Below are 26,023 nucleotides of genomic sequence, written 5' to 3'. Positions count from 1 at the left end.
CTTTCATTTTGGCGGGGAAAAAAAGTTAAAAAAATAATTCAGTTCGCTGATGATGACTCAGAATATGTGCTTTAGGGGCGTGAGCATACATTACAGGTGTACAATTACTCTTGAGCTATTAACTCCACCAGCACGGTGTGGACGATCCTGAAAATGGCACCTCTAACGACGAGTTCTAATGGAGAAGGCTTCTGGGGGGAAGTAACTTCGACGATCGACTGGTGCGAGGAAAATTACGCGGTGACTTCTTTTCTGGCGGAGTTCTGTAAGTGGCGTTATGAGCTTATTTTCGTAATGCAGCTGTTGATCGAAACTTCGAAGCTGCTTTCGAATGATTAAAGCAGTTCACCGCATTGTTTTAAAACAACTTTTGTTCAATGCCATTGAATTCTTTTCTTGTTGTGTTTAATTCAGTCGCTACACTTTAATCGAAACAACTGATGAGTGATCCAGATCGAGTTAGCCCAGCTGACGCGCTGAAATTCTGCACTACTCAAATTCTTGTTTACAGTATTAGCCACTGGGGTACCTAATGTTTTTGGAGAAATTTGTGTTCCGTGATTAACCTTTCTTACGTAACTCGGTTGCAATTTTAATGCCCTAAAAAGAACGAACGTGGCAGTTTTAATGACGAACAGTTATATGCAAAGATGGTGTCGAGCCGTGAATTGCAATGGGCAATGTATTGTATTTGGGATCTATTTAGGATTTAATAGAAGTTTTGCCTGTTTGTAGCCGGAAGCAATTTCATTTAATGTAATCGAGCTGCGACCCACAAAAGGCGTGAAATTGTGCTTTGGAAAACTAAATTAGCCGATTACTTGTTCCTGGGTGGTCCGATCAATTAGCACCCTCTCTTTTACTTCCAGATGCAGACTACATTGTTGGTGAAATGTTCACTGTTTTCAAACATCGATTTTAAATTCCTTTGTCATTCAAATTTGTGAATCAATATTTTAAAAAAATAAAACTAATCTCTTTTGCGGGTTTACGTGCATATAATGGCTGTTGTGTTATGGCAAATATTGTTTCTCTTTGTTGTTTTATTTAGGGAACACTATAAGCAACTGGTTGTTTTTGATCCCCCCATTCGTTGGAGCAATTTTATCGTGGGAGAACAAGTTGGAGAGACGTTACACCTTTTCGTTCATTTCACTGTGTGGTAAGTTGTGTTGTGCCTGCTTTCAGCACATTGTGACAGTCATGGCAATTTGCCAGTACCCATGCACGCATTCATACCCATTTTTACAATAACTGTCTAATTTCTTGCGTGCTGATTGGCTTAATTTTATCATCAGTAAGAGTACAGACTGATAAAATTTTAATTTAGGCAATCTTGCAAGTTCAAATTTCAGCTGTCAGACTGTCAACTCTTAAACCAATGAGATTTTATGGACTTTTTTTAAGTAGCCAATCAAAAAACAAGAAAAGCTATCGACAATTTTCACAGCTGAATGTCTCAGTACCATTGGTCTGTTACGAAGAAAGGTACTACCCTGTTCAATAATTTATTGTTCTTCATTCATAATCTGGGTGGTCAGTTTTCTTCCAAATAGTGTGGGGCTGGTGGATTCCATCTTGTACTTGCCTGACAGGCAAGTGTAGCTTTTTGGGGAAAAGTTTTGAAGAATTCAAATTACAGACTGTATGAAGTGAAATTACTGTATTTGTTTAATTTTTAATTCATCAGTCATACTAGGGGGATATTTTTTGTGGGCTAGTGACAATAGCTACTAAGCTAACCAGACTGAAAGGTTAACTAGAAAAAAAAAAATTGACATCCTAGCTAGTTTAAGTTGTCATAAGCTTTGCTTTTAAGAGGTGGGTATTTAGATAAGCGGGATCAGCTTTATAAAATGGCTGCTGGCTAGCTCCGATTGTTCACCTCCACCAGCTCCCCTGCCCCCCTCCCCCCTCCCCACCACCCCGATAAATCATATTTTTCTCCCATACCATCACCTGTACTTCTTGAATGTGCACTAAGGTTAAGGCGACTTTTGAATATCTTTTCTATTAAAATAAATTATTTCTTTTTCAGTTGTGGGAATAGGCTCATTTTGTTTTCATGCTACACTGTTATATGAAATGCAGGTAAGGAATTATGGAATTTAGTCCAATGTGTTTAATCCTTTTCACCTACAGTACTTTCCTGTTTATCTCTTGTTTACTTATTACTTCTCAAGGGGTTTTAATGAAAAATATTTTATTTGCTGCAGCTTCTTGATGAACTTCCAATGATTTATGGTACTTGTGTGTTAATATTTTGCATGTAAGTTATCTTAACATTTTCTATTAGTAATAAATTTACAAATTAAATTAAAAAAAAGAATATTAGAGCCGTTTTCAATAATTATTGAGTGCTGAAAACTAATTGGCTTTGCGTTTACCTACGCTGGACGATTGGCTTAAGAAACTCGCGCCACTTTTTCATCCAATCAAAAGTAAAACCAAAACCAATTGAGACTACTTTGCATGCATTTTCCTGTGCTTTGCATCAGCTACATGTAATTACTTAGAGTTTTCATTGGTTCACTGCATTGTCTGTGTCCTTTATGACTGGCTAGAGTGATTACTTTGGTTTTGGTTTTATGGCACTCAATTTAAAACCGCTCTATGAGAGAGTTGTAAAATGTTCAAGGAATTGCATGCACGACTAGTTTTGGTCAGTTTCAGTTTATTTGAGCTCCATCATAAACCCACAGGCCTGTGCTATGCTTATGCTTTATAGAGTTATGTAGTCCCAGCATATATCGCATCTAACAATTCAACCAAGTGTTTACAAAGTGTCTTGAACTTTTTATACAGAAAACAGTCAACTAAGTCTTCGGCATTGTTGAGTGACATAAACACTGACAATACATATTGTTAGAGGCACTGAGTTATGCCTCGCACCTGGCTCTTGACTAGATGCTCTTCTTATGCTTTTAAAAGTTCTAGTGTTCTTATATAACTCAACAATGCAGGTTCATATCTATTTAATTGACTACATGTATTCCTATTATTAATGTTAAAAAGTATTAATTAATTACTATTAAATAGAGAAATGTTATTTAAAAACAGAGCTTTCTGGGAATGTTTCATTTGCTGCTTCAATGACAAACTTAATGAGAAGACATGTTACTGCATATTTTATCTTTTATATTGCATTACATGACCTGTTAGCTTTTTGCTTGATGTTGCATACATTTGTCATTGTTCATTTTCTTTTTGGCTCAGCTGGCATTGTTCCTATCGCCCACGGGAGCACAACATTACACTCTCATTAATTCTTATTGTCTGTTGTGCTATGATCACCCTGGTAAGCTATTTTTAAGTAAAAAGTAGTTTTAAACATTTAATACGCCATCCAGTGGTCAATTAATTACTTATGCCACTTTACTGCTTGCCTGTTGCTTATTTTATAAGGTTCAAGTGGTTTCTGTATGTTTTTAAGGGTGGTTATTGGTCCCATGTCTAACCCCCATGACCAGAGGGCCCAAGAGCTTTTCGTTTGTCATGCCTCTCCCCACTGATCAATCTGGCAATTGCCATGTTTAACACACACTAAGCCTCCAGCCAGCATAACTTTTACTTATCTTAGGATTATTAAGACACACAAGCTAAGCTTTCCCTTATGAGTCATCACAAGGTGACATGCCTTGCATGATAAAATGCAGTCCTAATTAGTGTTTGAGATTTAACAGGTTTAAATTAGTCTTTATCGTGGACTTATGTGCTTGCCAACTCACCTGCATTACGTGTGTGCCATGGGCCTGTAGATCATAAATTTGATGTTATAATTTAATTAAGACGGTTCTGAAACCCATGTTCAGAATTTGTTTAAACTTTGCTGTAAGTTGTATCTTGCTCAAAAAAATAATGGTTCATCTCATAAAAAATGTACATGCTCCCAAAGAGGAAGTTAAAGAGTTTCATGTAAATGACAATTTTCAGTGATGTGATTTAAATGTGTTACATTTCAACTGACAGTTACTCTGTATTGATCTCCAGGTGTATCTGACTGTTGTGAATCCACTGATATTCCAGGTATATTTTTTTGACAATTATATGTATGGGTAATCAAAAGATGACTAGTGAAATTAGGAAATAATTTCACATGTGTTTTGTCAAAATTTTTATAACTTCCCTCGCCTTCATGGGTGACAATTAATATTACCCTTACAATCGTGGGTTATTAACTTGTTTATTGTATCAAGAAATCCCGTGCAAAACATTGCCATGACAATTTACATGTAGTAGTTTCACTAGTGAAGTTCTAAAATTAATGCTGAAATTTTGTGCCAAAATTAGTTTGGTGATTAAACTTGAATATAAAGTTTGCAACTTATATTAATTAATATAAAGATATATTATTTAATAAATACCTTAAGTTTCAATTCACCATTTCTTGCTATGGTAATAATCCATGGTTGTAACCTTTTTCCTGCAGTGGGCATATGGTATTCTTGTTGCTACCCTTGTCATTAGAACTGGTATGGCTTGTAGGTAAGAAAGATTGTCATGAATTTGTCGTGATCATGCATAAAGTATTCTGATTTGCTGGGTTTTTTTATTAGTTGCTGGCCTTCTCACAGCTGTCTTTCAGGGGTTTCATTAACATTTCCAGCAAGAGAGCAACTGCTTTTCTCAGGCGTGCAAAACTTTTTGAACTTAACTTCTTTATAAGAAAAACTTTACTCTAGATGGTCAAACCAGGCAGGCAAAGTTGTCCTTACAGCCGGTTAACCCAGCCCTTAAAGAAAACCCTGGTCTTTTATGTATTATTACAATACCTTAACAGGGCTGTGCTGAAGCGCCTGGGTGCCACAGGCAACTAACGTTGCCTTTGGGTGAGTGGAAAAACTTACTTTCCTCATAATTTTTCCCAGACTGCAGCCTATGATTATGATTATTTTTTTCATGGCAGAAAACACAATGGTTCAAAGAAACTTTTGACCATATCACTTGTAAGGTAAGAGCTTTTATTAATTATTAATATTATTGTTGTGTGTGTTTATTAACAGTTTTTTTTCTACATATGAAAAATGCTAGACTACGAGTAGTCCCTCTTTCGCTTAGTCCGTCGTGCGTGACACGAAAGAAATTCATGAGAAAAAAATGGCCGCACGAAATCCTGGGGGCTAGGAGCGCACGAAAGGAGGGACTACCGCCTAAGCCCAAGAGTTTGCCCTTTCACGGCCGAGTGATTTTTCGGTGTAGGATTTCTCATCTTGATGTCCTCTTATTATCGCCTGTTATCAATAGCCCCAGGAGATCTGAATAAAATTGCTCTACTCTACTCTTCAAGTAGCCAGGCAAAAACATATGCCGTGAGAAGTATATCTTCGTTCAGTGTTCGTTCAGCGAAACTGCCGAAGAAGTTTTAAAAAGAAGACGGCGAAAGAGGCCTCTTGTAACGATTTTCACTGCGTCTAAAAGTTATTGCGAAAATTTCAACAGAGTTTCAACCGAGAATTTACATTATACATTATACATTATACATAGGAGATCATCCAACTGCGGTGAAATGCGGAAATTTTCAGGTGAATGTCCGGTTTCAAGTGAGAGGCCGGGTCAATCTTTCAAATGGACGGCAGAAAAAGGCCAAGCTCAGTAAATTTATAGTCGCTGACTTAGACGATGCTGTTGAGCAGCAAAATCACTAACACGCTTGCAGTCGGGTTGGAGGCAGAAAGCTCTGCCAAACAAAACACTGGATAAATTTAAACCTTTCCACAGCCTGTTGGCAGATTCGCAAGAACATCACGGCTTGCGAAGCGCGATTCCAACGCTTCGATTTGCTCTGGTACCGCTTCGATTTGCTCCGGTTCCAAAACATTCCTGCAAGACGTCACAGGTATCTCGAATGTTGACAACATGTTGTCAACGCTCCTAACATAAGCCAATCATATTTTTGCGTTGTGAGAGCAACGCATAATTCAAACTCTTGGGCTTAGGCGGTAGTCCCTCCTTTCGCGCGCTCTTCGCCTCCAGGATTTGGTGCGGCCATTTTTTTCTCGCGGTTTTCTTTCGCATCACGCACGACGTACTAAGCGAAAGAGGGACTACTCATAGTCTAAAAAAATGCTTTAAATAAATACTAAAACTGAATAAAATGAGTAAATATAACTAGAAATTCCAGAGAAATTGTTCATATGATTTGATAAATATTCACTGTCCGTGAACTTTATAAATTAATGTAAAAAGAAAAATTATTGACTTTTTTCTAGCTATGCAGTTGGATTTATTCTTTGGAACATTGACAACAACTTTTGTCCATACATAAGGTAAGAGGCACTCATATTGGTGTGTTCTGTGGTGAAATTATTTTAAGGACCTCCTGAATATATCAAACTTTTGTAGCAGTAAATGGCAAGTATCATTTTAAGTTTCTTAATCAAGATCCTAAAGTATATTTGGTCAAGAATCTTTAGGATCTTTAAAGTTGTTGCCAGGAATTCAAAGAGCTTGCATTAATTGGATCATGTTTACTAAAGGCATCCAAGGTCAAGTGTCAATGAATACCCTTGATCATCACTCCAGAAACATCTTCTGATCAAGATCTTGAGTGATACTCAGTCAACACTCAATCGACATCTCTGAGTCAACAGTCAGGCGAGAGTCAACGAATTCAAGTGTCGATCGATAAATATAAGTTGGTTGACACTTGGCCAGCTATCGACGGAGTGTCAATCGAGTGTCGATCGAGATGTCAATCAAGTTTTGTTCTTAAGTGTCAACTAAGTATCGATTGAGATTTCAATTGAGTGGTGATCGAGATGATGTTTGAGATGATGATCGAGGGTCAATCAGAGGTATTGTTTGGTACTTGACTGTGGATACCTCTAGTACATATGATTCCATTAATCTCTGAAAGTGCTGTCTTTTTTTATCAGGGACGTAAGGAATTCACTGTTCCCTCCTGTCAGACCATTTGCACAGTTACATGCATTATGGCACACACTGGCGGCCATAGGATGTTACTATCATGTTCTTTTCAGGTTGGTGATTGTAAATATTTGATCTGCCCTGTGTGGGACTTCAGTATAACATTACTGTGGGGAGAATTGACTGGTTGTCTCGTAAATTTACGTTCATGGGGGGTCTGGGAGCCTCCCCGGGAAAATTTTGAAATTTGGGTTCTAAAAAGTGCATTTCAGTGTATTTTAAGCAATCATGGATTTGTTCTTTTGTTAAAGAAAAGCAATTTCACAGAGAAAAGCATACATGTAATATATTGTGTTAGTTGAACAGGTTAATCATCGTCATCCGTATCAAATTTGAAAAAAAATATCAAAAACGTTCTCATTTTGTGGTCAATCACGCATGTAAAAACAGATGAGAAAGCCAAACGAGAAAAGAGTTTTGCTGGCATTGAAGGTACTAGATTGAGGTTTGACATATATTTTGTTAAAAGACAGGTTTTGAAAGGCTTTAACACAGTGCTAGGGGTGGAAATCATCGAATGTGATGAAGCCTGTGATTGGTAACCGTTGCAAGCGCAAGCCTGTAATACTTTGTGAAGTTTCCTGCGGATTTAAGCTCAGGATTTTTTCTGATTAAGCGTGCGGACCGTCATCAATATTTTGAACCTTTGCGGTAGTTTGCGTTTTTTGTTCATGATTTCAAAAGTGATAAAATTAATACAATCAAACTTAAACTTGACATATTTTGCAAAAGTTTCGCTTTATAATGAAGCCTTGAAATAGTGCATGTATTTATTCATACTTCCCTGCTCGATAAGCTCGCCAGTTTTATATCTCACTTTCAATATTTACACAAACATCTTACAGCTGCTGAGTTTAAAGATTGTGTAAGATCTTGCAGAGTTTGTTTCTTTTGTTGAAAGAAATCTTTGCAGTTATTTGTTCTTGAAAATCCTCCATGTGCGAGCCAAGCACTGGGTTGCATTTTGTTGTGTTTATAGAACTAATTAAATTACATTCACTGGAGATAAAAGAACTAATTTTAATTATATTTTTGAAAGAAAACAACTTATGACCTTCGTTTGTGTCATCTCTATTTTCTTTTCAATTTATCCCTGATACTGAACAGCAATTGCTGGGTTTTTCGCTTCATTTTCAGAGGAAAAACAGCTTCAACTTAACCTCGACTGTCAAATATTTTAGTGCTGGTGTCACGGCACTCACGTCACATTTTTGGCGGCAATTCTCACGGCCTGAATGATTTCAGATTTCTTTTATCTTACAGCTATAAGAGTTGTATTTTTTAATGGCTACTTATTTGTTGAGAAAATTTGACACACTGTTTTTTTGCTTGATTTTATTGACGGATAGGCTCACATTGTTACAAATAAAAGTTTTTCATAATTTATTTACTATAAGTAGCCAGTGCGCCAAGGATGACTAGACGGCGAGTTTCGTCGGTCGCCGGAGCTTACGGAGAACTCTGGCAAAGCACAAAAGAAGCTAGATTTTCTCTCAGCTGGCCTCACGCAATAACTCTGATCTTATCCTTCTTTTAATTGTACTGTCCAAATTTCTTCCGTTCATATCATCACTGGATGATTCCATTAGTATTGAATAGTAGCAATGTATTTGATTGTCATGTTAATAAAACGTACCTTTAAAAATTAATAACAAGTTAATAGTTTATACAAAAGCATAAATCAATTAATGTGACTTAAAGCTCTATTCAAGTAATTGGTAAATTCCTTATTCTGCTGGTATAATGCTGATGGAAAAAGAGGGCTAATTCTGCCTGAAATTCTGCTAAGCAAAACACCTAAAAGGCACATGACAAGCATTCCTGTATGGTATACAAGACAGGTTTGTGATTGTTATAAAAGTCTTAATTTTTTATTCTGATTAATGTTATTGTAGCATAGATCTAAGGTTACGCTGTCTTGGAAAACCAGGAAATCTAAAGGTTGGTGGACAAATTAATTTTGTTAAGTACTGCATTTGTATGTTAATATTACCTGCACAGTCACTAATCAAGAAAAGAAAGTTAAATTGTTGTTTAGATAATAAATTGATACATTGTCCAACATGTAGACTAGTGGGAAAAGTAATATTGATAATATTTGTGTGTACACTAGTCTTACTTTTGCACCAGTTCTATAATAACAAAAATTTTGCAAAAGTGCAAGGGAATCAAATAATTAGATTTTAATGTCACCTCTTTAGGGTGGCTTATGTGCTTTCTGACTCAAGACACTGCTAAAAAAATATTAGTGAGAAAATCTTTTTTTTTTCAGTTTCCCACTTTTTTTTATTGTAACCTTGTGAGGTTCAAAAACAAAAAGAAATTACATATTCTTAATACAGTGTGTAACACCTAACATTAGTAACATCAATTATTTTATGTGCCCTGATATTATAATGAAATTAAGTAAAGATAAGACTGAATACTATAAATTAAGTTTCTAATATGAATTTTACATACGGCTGCCATCTAGCCTGAAAGTCAAGTTCTGTGTTGTTTTTCATGGCGATATATTTCTCAGTTCTAAATTTCGTTTTGACAAGTGAGTGAGAAAATCTAAACTCTGTCAACTGTGGCCTTGTAAGATTTCAACACTGTTATTGTCCAGCAAACCTCTGTAATCTCTATAAGGTGGGAAGAGGTAGAATTCAATCAACAACTATATACATTGACTTTATTATCAAACTGGAGACAATATTTAATTAAGTTTTAATTTGTCTCAATTCGACTTTTTTTTACTACTTGTTCTACTATTTTTCAGCTGTTCAGGGAATGGCTTCCCTTTGTTTATCCTTCCAACGACTATTTATCTAGAGACATTCTTCCAACAGTAACCCACAATACTGCAATTTTTTTGTTGCTGTTTGGTGTCATCTTGAAGCTGCTTAAGTAACACCTAGACCATCAATTGAATTTCCATTTACAAATTCTATATAACTTTTAAAGGTAACTTATTTATTTGGAAAAGTGTTCTTAACTTGATCCATTTTTTTGTGTTCTTAATATTTTCACTAGTTTCTGTCAACCCTCATCAAAACTACAATTTAAGAGGTTCATTATTGCTAGCACTTCAAGCCTGTGAGCTGTTGTTTTATTGATTTTGAATTAATGGTGCATAAGCACAGGGGGCTCGGTCTCCTCTTGTTAACAGCATTACTGTCCAAAGTGGAGTGCCCGTGACTCCAAGAAAAGCCTCTTATGGTAGAATGTTCACACAAAAAAGATCAGATTAAGAAAACTTTTAAAAATTTTTTAGACTGGTTGCACTCCTGAAAGTAGTATTTCCAGTCATTTATTAGGTTGAAACAATAATATTGCAATATACTAAGAGTAGAATATGAGAGGGAGAGCGTTTTGAAATGCCTTAGACCAAGAGCAAATTATTGATTGAGATGGATTCCAGAAAAAGGGCTCCAACGCGGAAGATCAAAGGAAATTCAGAGGACCACAAGATGACAAGAAGCTGGCCTTTTTTATTGTAAATTGTCCAGATTTTCCTGCATTCTTCTGGGCTGGTTTCCGAGGGTCGACTCACCAGTATTTTCTAAAGTGGCAGAGTAGGTAATGAATTTATCATTACTTAATTTTTCCAAGCCAAGGGAAACATAAAAAAAAACGGTGTGGTAACCATTAAAGATAGGAAGAACAAATGGGAGAAGAAACAGGGTGGATAAGATCCACGAAGACAAGCGAGGCAGATAACTGACAAAGAACTAAAAAAATCCAACTAATATGACTTTTTTAAGTTCTCACTTGTTCAAGAAAGTTATTATCCATACCCACCCAACCCATGGAGTGCCACTGTAAATTCCAAGGGATGGGGGTCTCAAAAAACAAAAATTCTTGAAGAAAGTGTGAAGCTGAACTGAAAATTTATAGAAGGGGGAGGGGCAGTGTTCAAACTGTGGGGAGGGTATGTATATTTTTTTGGAGTTTGTAGATATGAGATTCAGTTGCAAAAATTGAGGTTGTAGGTAGTTTTGTTGTAACTATTTAAAGCAGATGGTTTTCTAAAGTGTTTTGTGTTATGTAAAGTTGTGTTATATAATAGAGCAGTTTTCACTTGAGTGTCATATTATTCATATTTGGCTAACCCTAACCCTTAGTGACTGGTTTGAAGAACTTGCCCCATCCCTTCACTAGTCAGAAGTTAAACCAAAACAGGTTGCTTGGTACCAGTTGCACATGTTTGCTTCAAATAATTTTTGATTGCTTCACAGGATTGTTTGGGTGCTCTGTGACTGGCCATAACAATGGTTTTGATTTTTCGACACTCAATTGAAAAGTGCTTTAAACTGTAATAGAAGCTCTGCGGTGACAGTATGCATAATCAAATAAGCGGTTGTTGTAAAAATATGTTAGGAAATATTATTCAAAAGCTAACAAGTAAGTCACGCTATATTTAGAGGGCTGTCACAGCCATGGTACACTTATAACTTGCATTGCATTCCTAAATAGTCACAGACTAGATATACACACACTAAATTGTATAATTAAGTTAATTAGTGATTTATTAGGTGATTGAGTTCATTACCGTAGTTACTAGGTAATTATAGGTCAGTTATGTAACTGGAAAAATGTGTAAGTTGAAATTAATTAGAATATGCACAATGTAACGTAGAGACACATGATAATTATGAATACTGTAAAATGTCGATTATAAGTCTCATCACTTGCATGCCCTCTAGTTACTGCACCATCACTCTGCTAGCAGAAGAATATTCCGGTTAAGCCTCTCCTTGAATTTGAGCCCTACTTAGGTAACTTTCCTATACTTTCTTGCAAACATCCTCACAGAACAATTTACTTCAGCTAGAAACATGCATGATTGCAGATAAAGAATTTTAATCACAGTGGTTTTCCTACAATATAGGCTTCATCAGAGTCTTAAAATATTTTCTTTGTCAGCATATTTCCAAAACGTGTTTTTGCCTTTTGTAAGCTCCTGCCTTCACCAGATATAAGCTCCCCGGTAGTAGTTATAAGCCTATGCAGCACCCCCATACATAGTTTAAAGTTGTATAAGTTCAGGGCTTATAACTGGCATTTTATTGTAATACTTTTAAAATACTGCATGATATATTTATATACACTAGAATCTTTAACATCTAATGTTAATTATTACATGTTTGCGTAACTGTAACTGAATTATATTTTTAAAAAACGCGAGTTCAAATTTATAGTGTGAATACTAGCCACGGTTAATGGGTTACAAAACATGGAATTGTACCGAGGTACAGTAGATAGGAAAATAAGAGTAATAAGGTAATTCATTTATAATAAATGGCGGGGTCTGAAACAAATAGACTAAAGCAATTTTTCACAATAAATTTCTGGTAAATTTCGTACTAATTTTGTAATCAAGGGCTATAAATTTTGTGTGGAAAGAAATGAAAATAAAGTTTTAGCTAAATATGGTAATGTTCACATAATGGTTAGCAGGGATATTTTAAATACTTTCTTATAGCACCAGTGTTTACATTTAGAATTAGGTAAAAATGGTAAAGTAGTATTTCATAATAAATTTACATGCGAAAAAAAAAATTCTCATTTGTGGGCTCAATTTAATTAATTAGTGAACATAGGCCAATGACTGTCAGATATCACGAATGCCGTTCTCTGATTGGCTACGCTACTCACTATCTATTCTGTTGTAAATAGTGAGTAACGTAGCAATGTGCGCTTGTTAACAAACTGGCGGCCGCATTGCGTTTTCAAAGTGTCTATGTGTCTGTGGAGGCTACTACAGTCGAACCTCCTGTACGTGACCACCCAAAATGTCAAGCGTAGGTGGTCGCGTACGGGAGGTCTCGCTTAAGAAAAATTAGGCCATATTGGGTCAAAATTTTGCCTCATTAGCATATGGTAACTGCAGAGACTTACCAATGTTTTAACTGTTTCATTCATGCGAAAAGTCGATTTCGAGAAAAAAATCAGCCTGTACTTCCCATTGAGGAATTTCCGTCTCTTGTACTACCCAGGAATGTAATATGGTTACAACACCTCATTATCCAATTTAGCTCTGAAAGTGGTCGCGGTCGCTTACAAGAGATGGTCGCTTACAAGAGGTTCTAAATATAGTCAATAAGAAAACTTAGACCATTAGATTTGACTTGGAAACTTGGTATTTTGGAACCCTGGTCGCGCTGAGGAGAGGTGGTCGCTTAAGAGAGATGGTGGTCGCAACTGGAAGCTACTGGAGGTTGGACTGTAGTAGATTTATTTTAAAACAAAAAAAAGTGTGAGATAATTCGCTCTCGATCTCTATCACAGGATAGAAATCTCGAACTCAATCTAATTGTTGATTGGAAAATTGAAACTTGCTTGCTCGAATTTAGACCGTTGAAGGGGATCAGCCCGTCCATGGCACAAGAATTTGACCCCTAATAAGTCTAATAAATGCGATTCTAAAACAGACAGATTAGAGCTGTAGGGAATTTAATAGCCAGTAATGGTGTTTTGATGTGCCTTCGTCCATATAGAAATTTCAAAGATTTCATGCTTGACAAAACTAAACTAGCCACCATTTATAAGTCAGTATGGCGCTTTTGTCTCTTCGCCCAGAACCCTAAAAGATTTAAAAGGTACCTTGGTGGGTAAAAAACATCGAGAGGTCTCATTGAACTCTGTAGCTCGTTCACAGATTTGGCAAGTTGTTAAGAAAGGTCGATCAATGGAAACTGGTTTTATAGATACTGATAAAATGGTGGGGTTTTTCTTTTCCCTAAAATTTTCGCCCGGGATTTATCATTTTCGCGGACTTTTTCGCGCAAAGTGCAGTGCAGTTATCCCTCAGAGACACGCAGCTTAATTTAATTAAACACGCGCTCTTCTGGGTTGAGTTATGGTCACGTGGCAATGGCTTATGTCGCCCACGTTCTCTTTCTGACTAACCAGAAGTTACTTTCACTTCTTGTTGCCTTATTACAAACAACAGAAACAATGCCCCTAGCCCGAAAATAATAACAGTTGCTAACAATGAAAAGAATTACAAGCTTTCGAGAGCTGCTACACTTCTGATGCCTGTTCGAGATTCTCCGGAAAACAAAACTGATTGACTGTTTCCCTCGGCCGGACCAGTAATTAAGTATATAATGCGTTCCACTCAATTGCGTAAAGGTCCGGTAATACGGGCAACATTTTTCTTCAACTTGTCTCGCAACATTGTTGCATTGCAAGTTGAAACACATTGCTTGCGCGTATTACCACGTTTGTGACCAACTTGTCTCGCAGCAAAATACATTGTTGCAAGTTGAGGCAACATGTTGCGCAAAGTAGACTCGAGTTCTACTTTCTGCAACAAATTTTAGTTTTGCTGCTCGTATTACCACTGAAGCTACAACTTGTCTCGCAACAAATTTGAATTCAACGCTTGTGATTGGCTGTCGCAAAGCGCGGCAAATAAAATGAAAACAAACAAGGCGGACGGTGAAGGCGAGCCTGAATTCTAAGTAGACCAGTAACTCTCGGAAAGTCGTAACTTTGTCCTTTACAAAGACCTCGAGGGCTATCATAGTCTTTGGGACACCTCGTTTGTCCCTTCAAAACAAGCAGGAAAAAAGGCAAAAGGCTTGGAAGAACTGTCGCAAAAATACAACTTTTCGCCTAGCTACCTGAAACGACACTGAGCTTCATACTGAGAGAACTTCGCTGGCACGGAAAATTAAGAAGAAAATGACGGCCAGAAGTCGAAGTGGAACTTCGTCGAAATGCTAAATTATATTAAAGAAGGCGCCATCTTTATTTATACACGATTAAGCAATTGTACCTATAGAATTCCGCAGACTTGCAACACTGTATTTTGCTGCGAGACAAGTTGGTCACAAACGTGGTAATACGCGCAACAATGTGTTTCAACTTGCAAAGCAACAATGTTGCGAGACAAGTTGAAGGAAAATGTTGCCCGTATTACCGGACCTTAACACAGCGTAAATCTAAGAGTTTGTTATGAGAATGTGGTGAACGACCGTTTACACAGGGACGGCGGGAGGCTTTAGCCCCCCAATTTCGAGCAAAAAAATGCATAAGATAATTAAAAACCCATCTGAAACGTAAAAAAGCAATTAAGAGCTCGCTTGTAAGCCCCACAATTCAAAATACGCTCCGCAATCCCTGTTATAGCAGTTCGAAATATGGAAAGGAAACACACTAAGAAAGTCGTACTTCTACTCTGTCAGTGTGTGCTACTCGTGTTTCTGTGGTGTTTTGCGTCTATCAGATAGTGAAACTAAAACTCGCTGGAATTTTATTGTAACGGTTAAGGTCGTAAGGTTACTCCAAACCTTCACTGGTGTCCTTCAGCCCGGGTCCTTGAGACTAAAATTCGTCCGAGGGTTACTCCCTACAATGACCTATAAAGGGAGGCTCAGCCTGCATAAAAGGGGCACCTTTTTTAGGCCTCAGGTATATAGAAGGGTAGGGATTTCACAAGTTGAGACATATGAAAGGGTAGGTTAGTTATTTTAAAGGGCCTTTCATTAAAATATTTCGAACAGACGCACCTTATGGCTGCATCATTTCATTTATTAGGTGACTACATGAAAATGACAAGAAGACTAAATTTGCAGACTAAATCTACCTAAATATGGAGTCAGAAAACCTCTGTTTTCTACATATTTGGCCGAATTTACGTGGAGATATATGTATATTTGAATGATGTAAAGAAAATCTATGTGACCAATTAACGACCCAAAACAAAGGTACAGGCCAATGAACACATTAGGGCGAGAGATCCGAGGAAATCTTTGTCAACTGTTTTTGAAATTTTATAATATAAATAAATAACTAAAATTAGAAAATTTGCCATTTGTAAGTTTTGTAGTAGACTTGCTACAAGTGGACCTCATGATTTTCAGGGTAGAATAGCAAGTGGAGCGAAGCGAGCTGCGACTTTTAGGCCGCGAGGCGGGTAGTAAATAAACAAGACGAAGGACTTTTCTGCAAGTCTAGTTTTGTAGGTCTTTCAATTTTAATTACGAAGCCCTATTAGATATAAAATGCTGTCTTTTAGTTTCACATTTAAAGAACGAAGAATATACATGTATATATTTTCATGCTAGCGCACACTCTTTGTTGGTTTTGTTTGCCGTGATATTATACTCGCACTGTTTTTTTTGTTTTTGATAAACGTAGTGTTTTCAGTCTGCTTTGAATTTGTTGACAACAGACCTCTTTCGACTGGGCGGTTTGTTGGCCCATTTCAGACCATGTGATGATTCTCTTGAGAATTCTTCCTTTCAAATTTTCAAATAGTCATGTGTATATGAATAAATAATTTTTAGATGGATAAAAGAACAATTCTCCAGAGAATATCACGTGGTCTGTAATGGGACAACAAGCCGCCCAAGTGAAAAAGGTCTATTATGTATGATAAGTATGTGTTATGTCCGCCAAGAGACTGGGCTTAAAATTAACGACCACGGGACTGCAGGACTGCGGGAGCAGAACATTAATGTCACGCAATCGTGGCCGGGTATTCTGAAGTTTAGTCTTCCTTTCAAATTCAACTCAGCATTTCGCATTTTCATCCGCAAGCTTTAAGCTCCTTGTTTCGTAATTTCCATTGGAAAAGTGCACATTTTCATGAGCCACCACACGGCCGGATTCCTCTGGACTACAAACCTTTACCTGCCTTTAGATCCTTATTTTAAAGTTAAATCGTTCCTCTAGCTCTCGAAAGCCGCTTGAGACCACTCGGAACTGAAAGCTTAGCTGAAGTCCAGTTTGTGATTGACAGCTGTTGAACAATTCTAACAAGGGTTGTGATTAATTTAAATATTCTATGAAACTTGAGAGTCTACAGAAACTACAGGGAAAAACACTCGACAACGTCTCGTGTTTTCCCCTACACTTCTTTCGTGCTCTACCGCTTCCTGCGTACTTTACAACAGAACAGAACACAGTCGAGACTTCTTTATTTGTTAATTATAACATTATCCGCAGTCTGCCGAGGTGAAACTAATTCACTTAAGTCACTTATGTCAGTCTTTCTCAATAAGTCTTGATAGCTTTTGTTCACGTTTTTTGCAATCAACATCTTCATTCCAATACGTCTTGAACATATCAGAATAAACTTTGGGTTTAAGGCATTCATCGTGCAGCGCATCGCAAACATCACAAGCTGGAAAACTGTCGATGCTCTTTGAAGCAAATTTCTGTTTCCAAGAAAAGTATTCGTTGTATGCAGTGTCATTTTTATCAAGGTACAGTAGGTATTCTGCCAAAGCTTTCACAGATGGAAAGTCTTGCACACTGATAAACGAGCCTGGTGGAACCACATCAGCACTGTAATAATCTCTGGCAAGTACAACAGGCACTGAATTCCTACTTAGCGCTGTCCAGAATTTCTCGGTGATATAATCAGTACAAACTCCATTTTCAAACGCCAGAGTAAATTTGTAAGGGTTGAAAATGTCGTCACAGTTGCTTGATTTCAAACACTGGTTGTCTTGCCCATAAATATATGAACAATCGCCATAAATGTCAACATTGATGTAGTTCAGAAGCTTTTTGACATACTCTTCTCGAATAGTGCCACAGTGTGAAACAGCCCACAACACAAACTTAGTTTTGTTTGCTGCGAAGTTAATAGAAGTGCTTGGATTTTCAGCAGGTGGCAATCGAACGTAACTTCCATAAGGGAAATGAAAATCTGAGTCCGTTTTGAAAGTTATCGTCCAGTTAAAAAAGCCATGCGGTATCACGATATCGTCGAGAGGCTCGTTTTGAACGCTTTCGTGGCTTAGGAATGCCGTTCGTTGACTCGGACACCGATATTTGTGAATTTGTTGAAGTTCCTTGCGGCTAACGAATCGTGGCATATCTGAAGCGTGAAAAATAATCAAATCACTCTTTCCTATATCGTAAACGTTGTAGGTAATTTTACATTTCTTCTCTGGGCAGTTGGCGTGAGACAGATCGAGCTCTGTAGAAGCGAAATCTGGCCACGGTTTTCGTCCAAACCATGGAGTGTAAAACAAAATGATCCTTGTTCCGCTGCTATCAAAATGGCATCTGTTTGCCATCCGTTTAGCTTCGGTAGCGTTTCGACAAATCCAAGGCTGTAAATGTGGAAAATTTTCTTCAGATTGGAACATTTTGATGGAGTACAGTAGTAAGAGAAGAATTAAGCCAACCAAAATTGCGAGTATTCTCCAATTCATGATACTTGCCATATCTGAAATATTAGCTCGCGATACAGGCGACTACACACCGACTAGAGGATGTAGTTGTGATAAGTCCGGCTTCTCCGCGTGGTATTCAATGTATTAAAGCTTTAAGCTTGAGTTGATGTACGACGAGTTGATATCGTGAGCATAGTACATGTATACCAGCTTATTTTGCAGCCTTACATGTATGATGATACCTGAAAAAGCGACAAACCATTTTGGTCCACCTCACCTGAAGAAAACACAGCTCGTGATGGGCTCTGATGCCTCTGAACAATAGCTATGACTTCAGTTTGTATGCCGTTGTAAAGTGTTCTCTAAAATTTAACCGTTGAATGTGTTGTGAGAATCAAAAAAAGTCCGCGACTGTGCAGGCTTTGTTTCCTTGCTTGAGTCCCTGGATGTACTGAGAATGCGAAATCGATTTCTGTTTTGGTTTCGCCTGAAACCTGAACATTAAAATGCAAAGCACGCTATACATGTAAATCAAGTCCAGCGGCAGGGAGCAGACAATCTTGTTGAGTTGGATGAGAGTAAATAAAAGAATGAGAAGAATGAAATAGTTCACCCTTGTCTTACATGTCAACCATTATGTCAACAAGAGAAATTTTTTCAACAGCGCGAAAAGGTCTAGGTACGATTTTTTAGCGCTACTGTTTTTATCCCGCAGCAGTGAACAACAACCCTGCAACAGCACGTGTAAACTTGCCACAAGTCTATCTTTTCTTTATCCTTGATCTTTGACTTATTTATCTCGAGCGACGAAGCCCAATCGGGCATGTACTAAAACCCGAAACAACGAAACGAAACGACCGAAACGAGCGAAACGAAACCACCGAAACAAGCGAAACGACCGAAACGAGTAAAATCGTAAATAAATAAAAAAAAAGTTTAAAAAAAGTCTTGATCTCTAGCACGTTACTATGGCAGCCGGATCTCGTACTCAGATCCTGCTCTTAAGCCACACGTGTGACATCGTGACATCACAAACCTGAAAGGTGGATGAACGCAAGCGTGTCGAGCAAGAAGACATCGAGAAAATGGTGGGTATTTTCACATTCTGTATGGTATTCTAGCTAAAACAAGAAATCTAATTTCAAAGAAAGGTTTTCTGGTCGTATCGTGGATTCTTAGACGGTGGCGAATCGAATGGTCTTTTCGAGAATGACTTTGCAGCATTCCTCGTGCGAACCAGGACTTTCTTTAATATATATCTCTGAGGAAAAACGAGGGCGACTTGACAGGCTTTAATCATATTAACGTCAGGCCTCCGTGACTCCTGCATTCCTCAAAGTAATTTCTTATTAGGCTCTCAGCTTCACGGATACTCTTGAGATTGTGTTTCCGTACATCCTGGGCTCGGCGTTGTCGATTTGCCACCGCCTAAGAATCCAAGATACAACCAGAAAACCTTTCTTTGAAATTACATTTCTTGTTTAGTTAGAATTCCATTCAAAATGTGAAAAATACTCACCTTTTTCTCGATGTCTCCGTGGTCGTCGTTGACACCCTTGCGCTCATCCATCTTTCAGGTTTGAGATGTAACTATGTCACACACGTGGATATGGGTACTAGATCAGGCTGCCATAGTAACGTGCCAGAGATCAAGGCTGGTTTTTTTTTTCAACTTTTTCATTTATTTACTTATTATTTTACTTTGTTTCGGTGGTTTCGTTTCGTTGTTTCGGGTTTTAGTACATGCCATAGCAATATTATATTTTTGAAAGATAACAACTTATGACCTTCGTTTGTGTCATCTCTATTTTCTTTTCAATTTATCCCTGGTACTGAACAGCAATTGCTGGGTTTTTCGCTTCATTTTCAGAGGAAAAACTGAGCTTCAACTTAACCTCGACTGTCAAATATTTTAGTGCTGCTGTCATGGCTCAGTGTTCACGTCATGTTTTTGGCGGCAATTCTCACGGCCCAAACGATTTCAGATTTCTTTTAGCTTAAAGCTATAAGAGTTGTATTTTTTAATGGCTACTTATTTGCTGAGAAAATTAGACATAATTGTTTTTATACTTGATTTTATTGACGGATAGGCTCACATTGTTACAAATAAAATTTTTTCATAATTTATTTACTATAAGTAGCCAGTGCGCCAAGGACGACTAGACGGCGAATTTCGCCGGTCGCCGGAGCTTACGGAGAACTCTGGCAAAGCACAAAAGAAGCTAGATTTTCTCTAAGCTGACCTCTCGCAATAACTCTGATCTTATCCTTCTTTTAATTGTGCTGTCCAAATTTCTTCCGTTCATATCATCACTGGAGGATTCCATTAGTATTGAATAGTAGCAATGTATTTAATTGTCATGTTAATAAAATGTACCTTTAAAAATTAATAACAAGTTAATAGTTTATACAAAAGCATAAATCAATTAATGTGACTTAAAGCTCTATTCAAGTAACTGGTAAATTCCTTATTCTGCTGGTATAATGCTGATGGAAAAAGACGGCTAATTCTGCCTGAAATTCTGCTAAGCAAAACACCTAAAAGGCACATGACAAGCATTCCTGTATGGTATACAAGACAGGTTTGTGATTGTTATAAAAGTCTTAATTTTTTATTCTGATTAATGTTATTGTAGCATAGATCTAAGGTTACGTTGTCTTGGAAAACCAGGAAATCTAAAGGTTGGTGGACAAATTAATTTTGTTAAGTACTGCATTTGTATGTTAATATTACCTGCACAGTCGCTAAACAAGAAAAGAAAGTGAAATTGTTGTGTAGATAATAAATTGATACATTGTCCAACATGTAGACTAGTGGGAAAAGTAATATTGATAATATTTGTGTGTACACTAGTCTTACTTTTGCACCAGTTCTATAATAACAAAAATTTTGCAAAAGTGCAAGGGAATCAAATAATTAGATTTTAATGTCACCTCTTTAGGGTGGCTTATGTGCTTTCTGACTCAAGACACTGCTAAAAAATATTAGTGAGAATATCTATTGTTTTTTTCAGTTTTCCACTTTTTTTTATTGTAACCTTGTGAGGTTCAAAAACAAAAAGAAATTACATATTCTTAATACAGTGTGTAACACCTAACATTAGTAACATCAATTATTTTATGTGCCCTGATATTATAATGAAATTAAATAAAGATAAGACTGAATACTATAAATTAAGTTTCTAATATGAATTTTACATACGGCTGCCATCTAGCCTGAAAGTCAAGTTCTGTGTTGTTTTTCATGGCAATATATTTCTCAGTTCTAAATTTCCTTTTGACAAGTGAGTGAGAAAATCTAAACTCTGTCAACTGTGGCCTTGTAAGATTTCAACACTGTTATTGTCCAGCAAACCTCTGTAATCTCTATAAGGTGGGAAGAGGTAGAATTCAATCAACAACTATATACATTGACTTTATTATCAAACTGGAGACAATATTTAATTAAATTTTAATTTGTCTCAATTTGACTTTTTTTTTTACTACTTGTTCTACTATTTTTCAGCTGTTTAGGGAATGGCTTCCCTTTGTTTATCCTTCCAAGGACTATTTATCAAGAGACATTCTTCCAACAGTAACCCACAATACTGCAATTTTTTTGTTGCTGTTTGGTGTCATCTTGAAGCTGCTTAAGTAACACCTAGACCATCAATTGAATTTCCATTTACAAATTCTATATAACTTTTAAAGGTAACTTATTTATTTGGAAAAGTGTTCTTAACTTAATCCATTTTTTTGTGTTCTTAATATTTTCGCTGGCTTCTGTCAACCCTCATCAAAACTACAATTTAAGAGGTTCATTATTGCTAGCACTTCAAGCCTGTGAGCTGTTGTTTTATTGATTTTGAATTAATGGTGCATAAGCACAGGGGGCTCGGTCTCCTCTTGTTAACAGCATTGCTGTCCAAAGTGGAGTGCCCGTGACTCCAAGAAAAGCCTCTTGTGGTAGAATGTTCACACAAAAAAGATCAGATTAAGAAAACTTTTAAAAATTTTTTAGACTGGTTGCACTCCTGAAAGTAGTATTTCCAGTCATTTATTAGGTTGAAACAATAATATTGCAATATACTAAGAGTAGAATATGAGAGGGAGAGCGTTTTGAAATGCCTTAGACCAAGAGCAAATTATTGATTGAGATGGATTCCAGAAAAAGGGCTCCAACGCGGAAGATCAAAGGAAATTCAGAGGACCACAAGATGACAAGAAGCTGGCCTTTTCCATTGTAAAATTGTCCAGATTTTCCTGCATTCTTCTGGGCTGGTTTCTGAGGGTCAACTCACCAGTATTTTCTAAAGTGGCAGAGTAGGTAATGAATTTATCATTACTTAATTTTTCCAAGCCAACGGAAACATAAAAAAAAAAAACCAGTGTGGTAACCATTAAAGATAGGAAGAACAAATGGGAGAAGAAACAGGTTGGATAAGACCCACAAAGACAAGTGAGGCAGATAACCGACAAAGAACTAAAAAAATCCAACTAATATGACTTTTTTAAGTTCTCAAACTTGTTCAAGAAAGTTATTATCCATACCCACGCAACCCATGGAGTGCCATTGTAAATTCCAAGGGATCGGGGTCTCAAAAAACAAAAATTCTTGAAGAAAGTGTGGAGCTGAACTGAAAATTTATAGAAGGGGGGGGGGGGCAGTGTTCAAACTGTGGGGAGGGTATGTATATTTTTTGGAGTTTGTAGATATGAGATTCAGTTGCAAAAATTGAGATTGTAGGTAGTTTTGTTGTAACTATTTAAAGCAGATGGTTTTCTAAAGTGTTTTGTGTTATGTAAAGTTGTGTCATATAATAGAGCAGTTTTCACTTGAGTGTCACATTATTCATATTTGGCTAACCCTAACCCTTAGTGACTGGTTTGAAGAACTTGCCCCATCCCTTCACCAGTCGGAAGTTAACCCAAAACAGGTTCCTTCGTGCCAGTTGCACATGTTTGCTTCAAATAATTTTTGATTGGTTCACAGGATTGTTCGGGTGCTCTGTGACTGGCCAGACATGATAACATTGGTTTTGATTTTTCGACACTCGATTGAAAAGTGCTTTAAACTGTAATAGAAGCTCTGCTGTGACAGTATGCATAATCAAATAAGCGGTTGTTGTAAAAATATGTTAGGAAATATTATTCAAAAGCTAACAAGTAAGTCACGCTATATTTAGAGGGCTATCACAGCCATGGTACACTTATAACTTGCATTGCATTCCTAAATAGTCACAGACTAGATATACACACACTAAATTGTATAATTAAGTTAATTAGTGATTTATTAGGTAATTGAGTTCATTACCATAGTTACTAGGTAATTATAGGTCAGTTATGTAACTGGAAAAATGTGTAAGTTGAAATTAATTAGAATATGCACAATGTAACGTAGAGACACATGATAATTATGAATACTGTAAAATGTCGATTATAAGTCTGATGACTTGCATGCCCTCTAGTTACTGCACCATCGCTCTGCTAGCAGAAGAATATTCCGGTTAAGCCTCTCCTTGAATTTGAGCCCTACTTAGGTAACTTTCCTATACTTTCTTGCAAACATCCTCACAGAACAATTTACTTCAGCTAGAAACATGCATGATTGCAGATAAAGAATTTTAATCACAGTGGTTTTCCTACAATATAGGCTTCATCAGAGTCTTAAAATATTTTCTTTGTCAGCATATTTCCAAAACGTGTTTTTGCCTTTTATAAGCTCCTGCCTTCACCAGATATAAGCTCCCCGGTAGTAGTTATAAGCCTATGCAGCACCCCCATACATAGTTTAAAGTTGTATAAGTTCAGGGCTTATAACTGGCATTTTATTGTAATACTTTTAAAATACTGCATGATATATTTATATACACTAGAATCTTTAACATCTAATGTTAATTATTACATGTTTGCGTAACTGTAACTGAATTATATTTTAAAAAAATGCGAGTTCAAATTTATAGTGTGAATACTAGCCACGGTTAATGGGTTACAAAACATGGAATTGTACCGAGGTACAGTAGATAGGAAAATAAGAGTAATAAGGTAATTCATTTATAATAAATGGCGGGGTCTGAAACAAATAGACTAAAGCAATTTTTCACAATAAATTTCTGGTAAATTTCGTACTAATTTTGTAATCAAGGGCTATAAATTTTGTGTGGAAAGAAATGAAAATAAATTTTTAGCTAAATATGGTAATGTTCACATAATGGTTAGCAGGGATATTTTAAATACTTTCTTATAGCACCAGTGTTTACATTTAGAATTAGGTAAAAATGGTAAAGTAGTATTTCATAATAAATTTACATGCGAAAAAAAAAATTCTCATTTGTGGGCTCAATTTAATTAATTAGTGAACATAGGCCAATGACTGTCAGATATCACGAATGCCGTTCTCTGATTGGCTACGCTACTCACTATCTATTCTGTTGTAAATAGTGAGTAACGTAGCAATGTGCGCTTGTTAACAAACTGGCGGCCGCATTGCGTTTTCAAAGTGTCTATGTGTCTGTGGAGGCTACTACAGTCGAACCTCCTGTACGTGACCACCCAAAATGTCAAGCGTAGGTGGTCGCGTACGGGAGGTCTCGCTTAAGAAAAATTAGGCCATATTGGGTCAAAATTTTGCCTCATTAGCATATGGTAACTGCATAGACTTACCAATGTTTTAACTGTTTCATTCATGCGAAAAGTCGATTTCGAGAAAAAAATCAGCCTGTACTTCCCATTGAGGAATTTCCGTCTCTTGTACTACCCAGGAATGTAATATGGTTACAACACCTCATTATCCAATTTAGCTCTGAAAGTGGTCGCGGTCGCTTACAAGAGGTTCTAAATATAGTCAATAAGAAAACTTAGACCATTAGATTTGACTTGGAAACTTGGTATTTTGGAACCCTGGTCGCGCTGAGGAGAGGTGGTCGCTTAAGAGAGATGGTGGTCGCAACTGGAAGCTACTGGAGGTTCGACTGTAGTAGATTTATTTTAAAACAAAAAAAAGTGTGAGATAATTCGCTCTCGATCTCTATCACAGGATAGAAATCTCGAACTCAATCTAATTGTTGATTGGAAAATTGAAACTTGCTTGCTCGAATTTAGACCGTTGAAGGGGATCAGCCCGTCCATGGCACAAGAATTTGACCCCTAACAAGTCTAATAAATGCGATTCTAAAACAGACAGATTAGAGCTGTAGGGAATTTAATAGCCAGTAATGGTGTTTTGATGTGCCTTCGTCCATATAGAAATTTCAAAGATTTCATGCTTGACAAAACTAAACTAGCCACCATTTATAAGTCAGTGTGGCGCTTTTATCTCTTCGCCCAGAACCCTAAAAGATTTAAAAGGTACCTTGGTGGGTAAAAAACATCGAGAGGTCTCATTGAACTCTGTAGCTCGTTCACAGATTTGGCAAGTTGTTAAGAAAGGTCGATCAATGGAAACTGGTTTTATAGATACTGATAAAATGGTGGGGTTTTTCTTTTCCCTAAAATTTTCGCCCGGGATTTATCATTTTCGCGGACTTTTTCGCGCAAAGTGCAGTGCAGTTATCCCTTAGAGACACGCGGCTTAATTTAATTAAACACGCGCTCTTCTGGGTTGAGTTATGGTCACGTGGCAATGGCTTATGTCGCCCACGTTCTCTTTCTGACTAACCAGAAGTTACTTTCACTTCTTGTTGCCTTATTACAAACAACAGAAACAATGCCCCTAGCCCGAAAATAATAACAGCTGCTAACAATGAAAAGAATTACAAGCTTTCGAGAGCTGCTACACTTCTGATGCCTGTTCGAGATTCTCCGGAAAACAAAACTGATTGACTGTTTCCCTCGGCCGGACCAGTAATTAAGTGTGTAATGCGTTCCACTCAATTGCGTAAAGGTCCGGTAATACGGGCAACATTTTTCTTCAACTTGTCTCGCAACATTGTTGCATTGCAAGTTGAAACACATTGCTTGCGCGTATTACCACGTTTGTGACCAACTTGTCTCGC

The 26,023-nt window shown here is 37.1% G+C and overlaps 2 protein-coding genes across 3 annotated transcripts; one reads left to right on the top strand and one right to left on the bottom strand.

Annotated features, from left to right (window-relative positions):
* The first annotated feature begins 42 nt into the window (after positions 1-42).
* Positions 43-24,353, top strand: LOC110052819 (alkaline ceramidase 3-like). Of its 2 annotated transcripts, none has more exons than XM_089293097.1 (12): positions 43-265; positions 1,052-1,162; positions 2,039-2,091; positions 2,217-2,269; positions 3,217-3,298; positions 3,991-4,026; positions 4,430-4,485; positions 4,907-4,951; positions 6,210-6,266; positions 6,876-6,980; positions 8,823-8,868; positions 21,556-24,353. In XM_089293097.1, exons 1-12 carry the CDS (start codon positions 154-156, stop codon positions 21,685-21,687), a joined length of 888 nt encoding a protein of 295 aa, XP_089149223.1. In that variant the 5' UTR covers positions 43-153; the 3' UTR covers positions 21,688-24,353. The 2 variants fall into 2 exon arrangements, with proteins under 2 accessions (XP_089149223.1, XP_089149222.1); XM_089293096.1 differs by lacking the exon at positions 21,556-24,353 and adding an exon at positions 9,689-12,471 and having other exon boundaries at positions 45-265.
* Positions 15,861-18,978, bottom strand: LOC149108599 (core alpha-(1,3)-fucosyltransferase-like). Its single transcript, XM_089294107.1, has one exon. The coding sequence runs from the start codon at positions 18,099-18,101 to the stop codon at positions 16,908-16,910; it is 1,194 nt and encodes a 397-aa protein (XP_089150233.1). The 5' UTR covers positions 18,102-18,978; the 3' UTR covers positions 15,861-16,907.
* Positions 24,354-26,023: the final 1,670 nt, after the last annotated feature.

Source organism: Orbicella faveolata, unplaced genomic scaffold, assembly GCF_042242905.1.
Source record: "Orbicella faveolata isolate gen_17 unplaced genomic scaffold, um_ofav_v1 contig_25, whole genome shotgun sequence".
Taxonomy (NCBI): Eukaryota; Metazoa; Cnidaria; class Anthozoa; order Scleractinia; family Merulinidae; genus Orbicella; species Orbicella faveolata.
The sequence above is the reverse complement of the archived record's forward strand: the minus strand, read 5'-3'. Positions and strand labels throughout refer to the sequence as shown.

What these genes read in the sequence shown, in the direction of transcription:
- LOC110052819 (XM_089293097.1), top strand. Translation starts at nt 154, where the DNA reads ATGGCACCTCTAACGACGAGTTCTAATGGAGAAGGCTTCTGGGGGGAA. An exon ending in TTCGTTCATTTCACTGTGTG is followed by an intron (nt 1,163 to 2,038) that starts GTAAGTTGTGTT and finishes TTTCTTTTTCAG; the next exon opens with TTGTGGGAATAGGCTCATTT. An exon ending in TTGACCATATCACTTGTAAG is followed by an intron (nt 4,952 to 6,209) that starts GTAAGAGCTTTT and finishes ACTTTTTTCTAG; the next exon opens with CTATGCAGTTGGATTTATTC.
- LOC149108599 (XM_089294107.1), bottom strand. Translation starts at nt 18,101, where the DNA reads ATGGCAAGTATCATGAATTGGAGAATACTCGCAATTTTGGTTGGCTTA.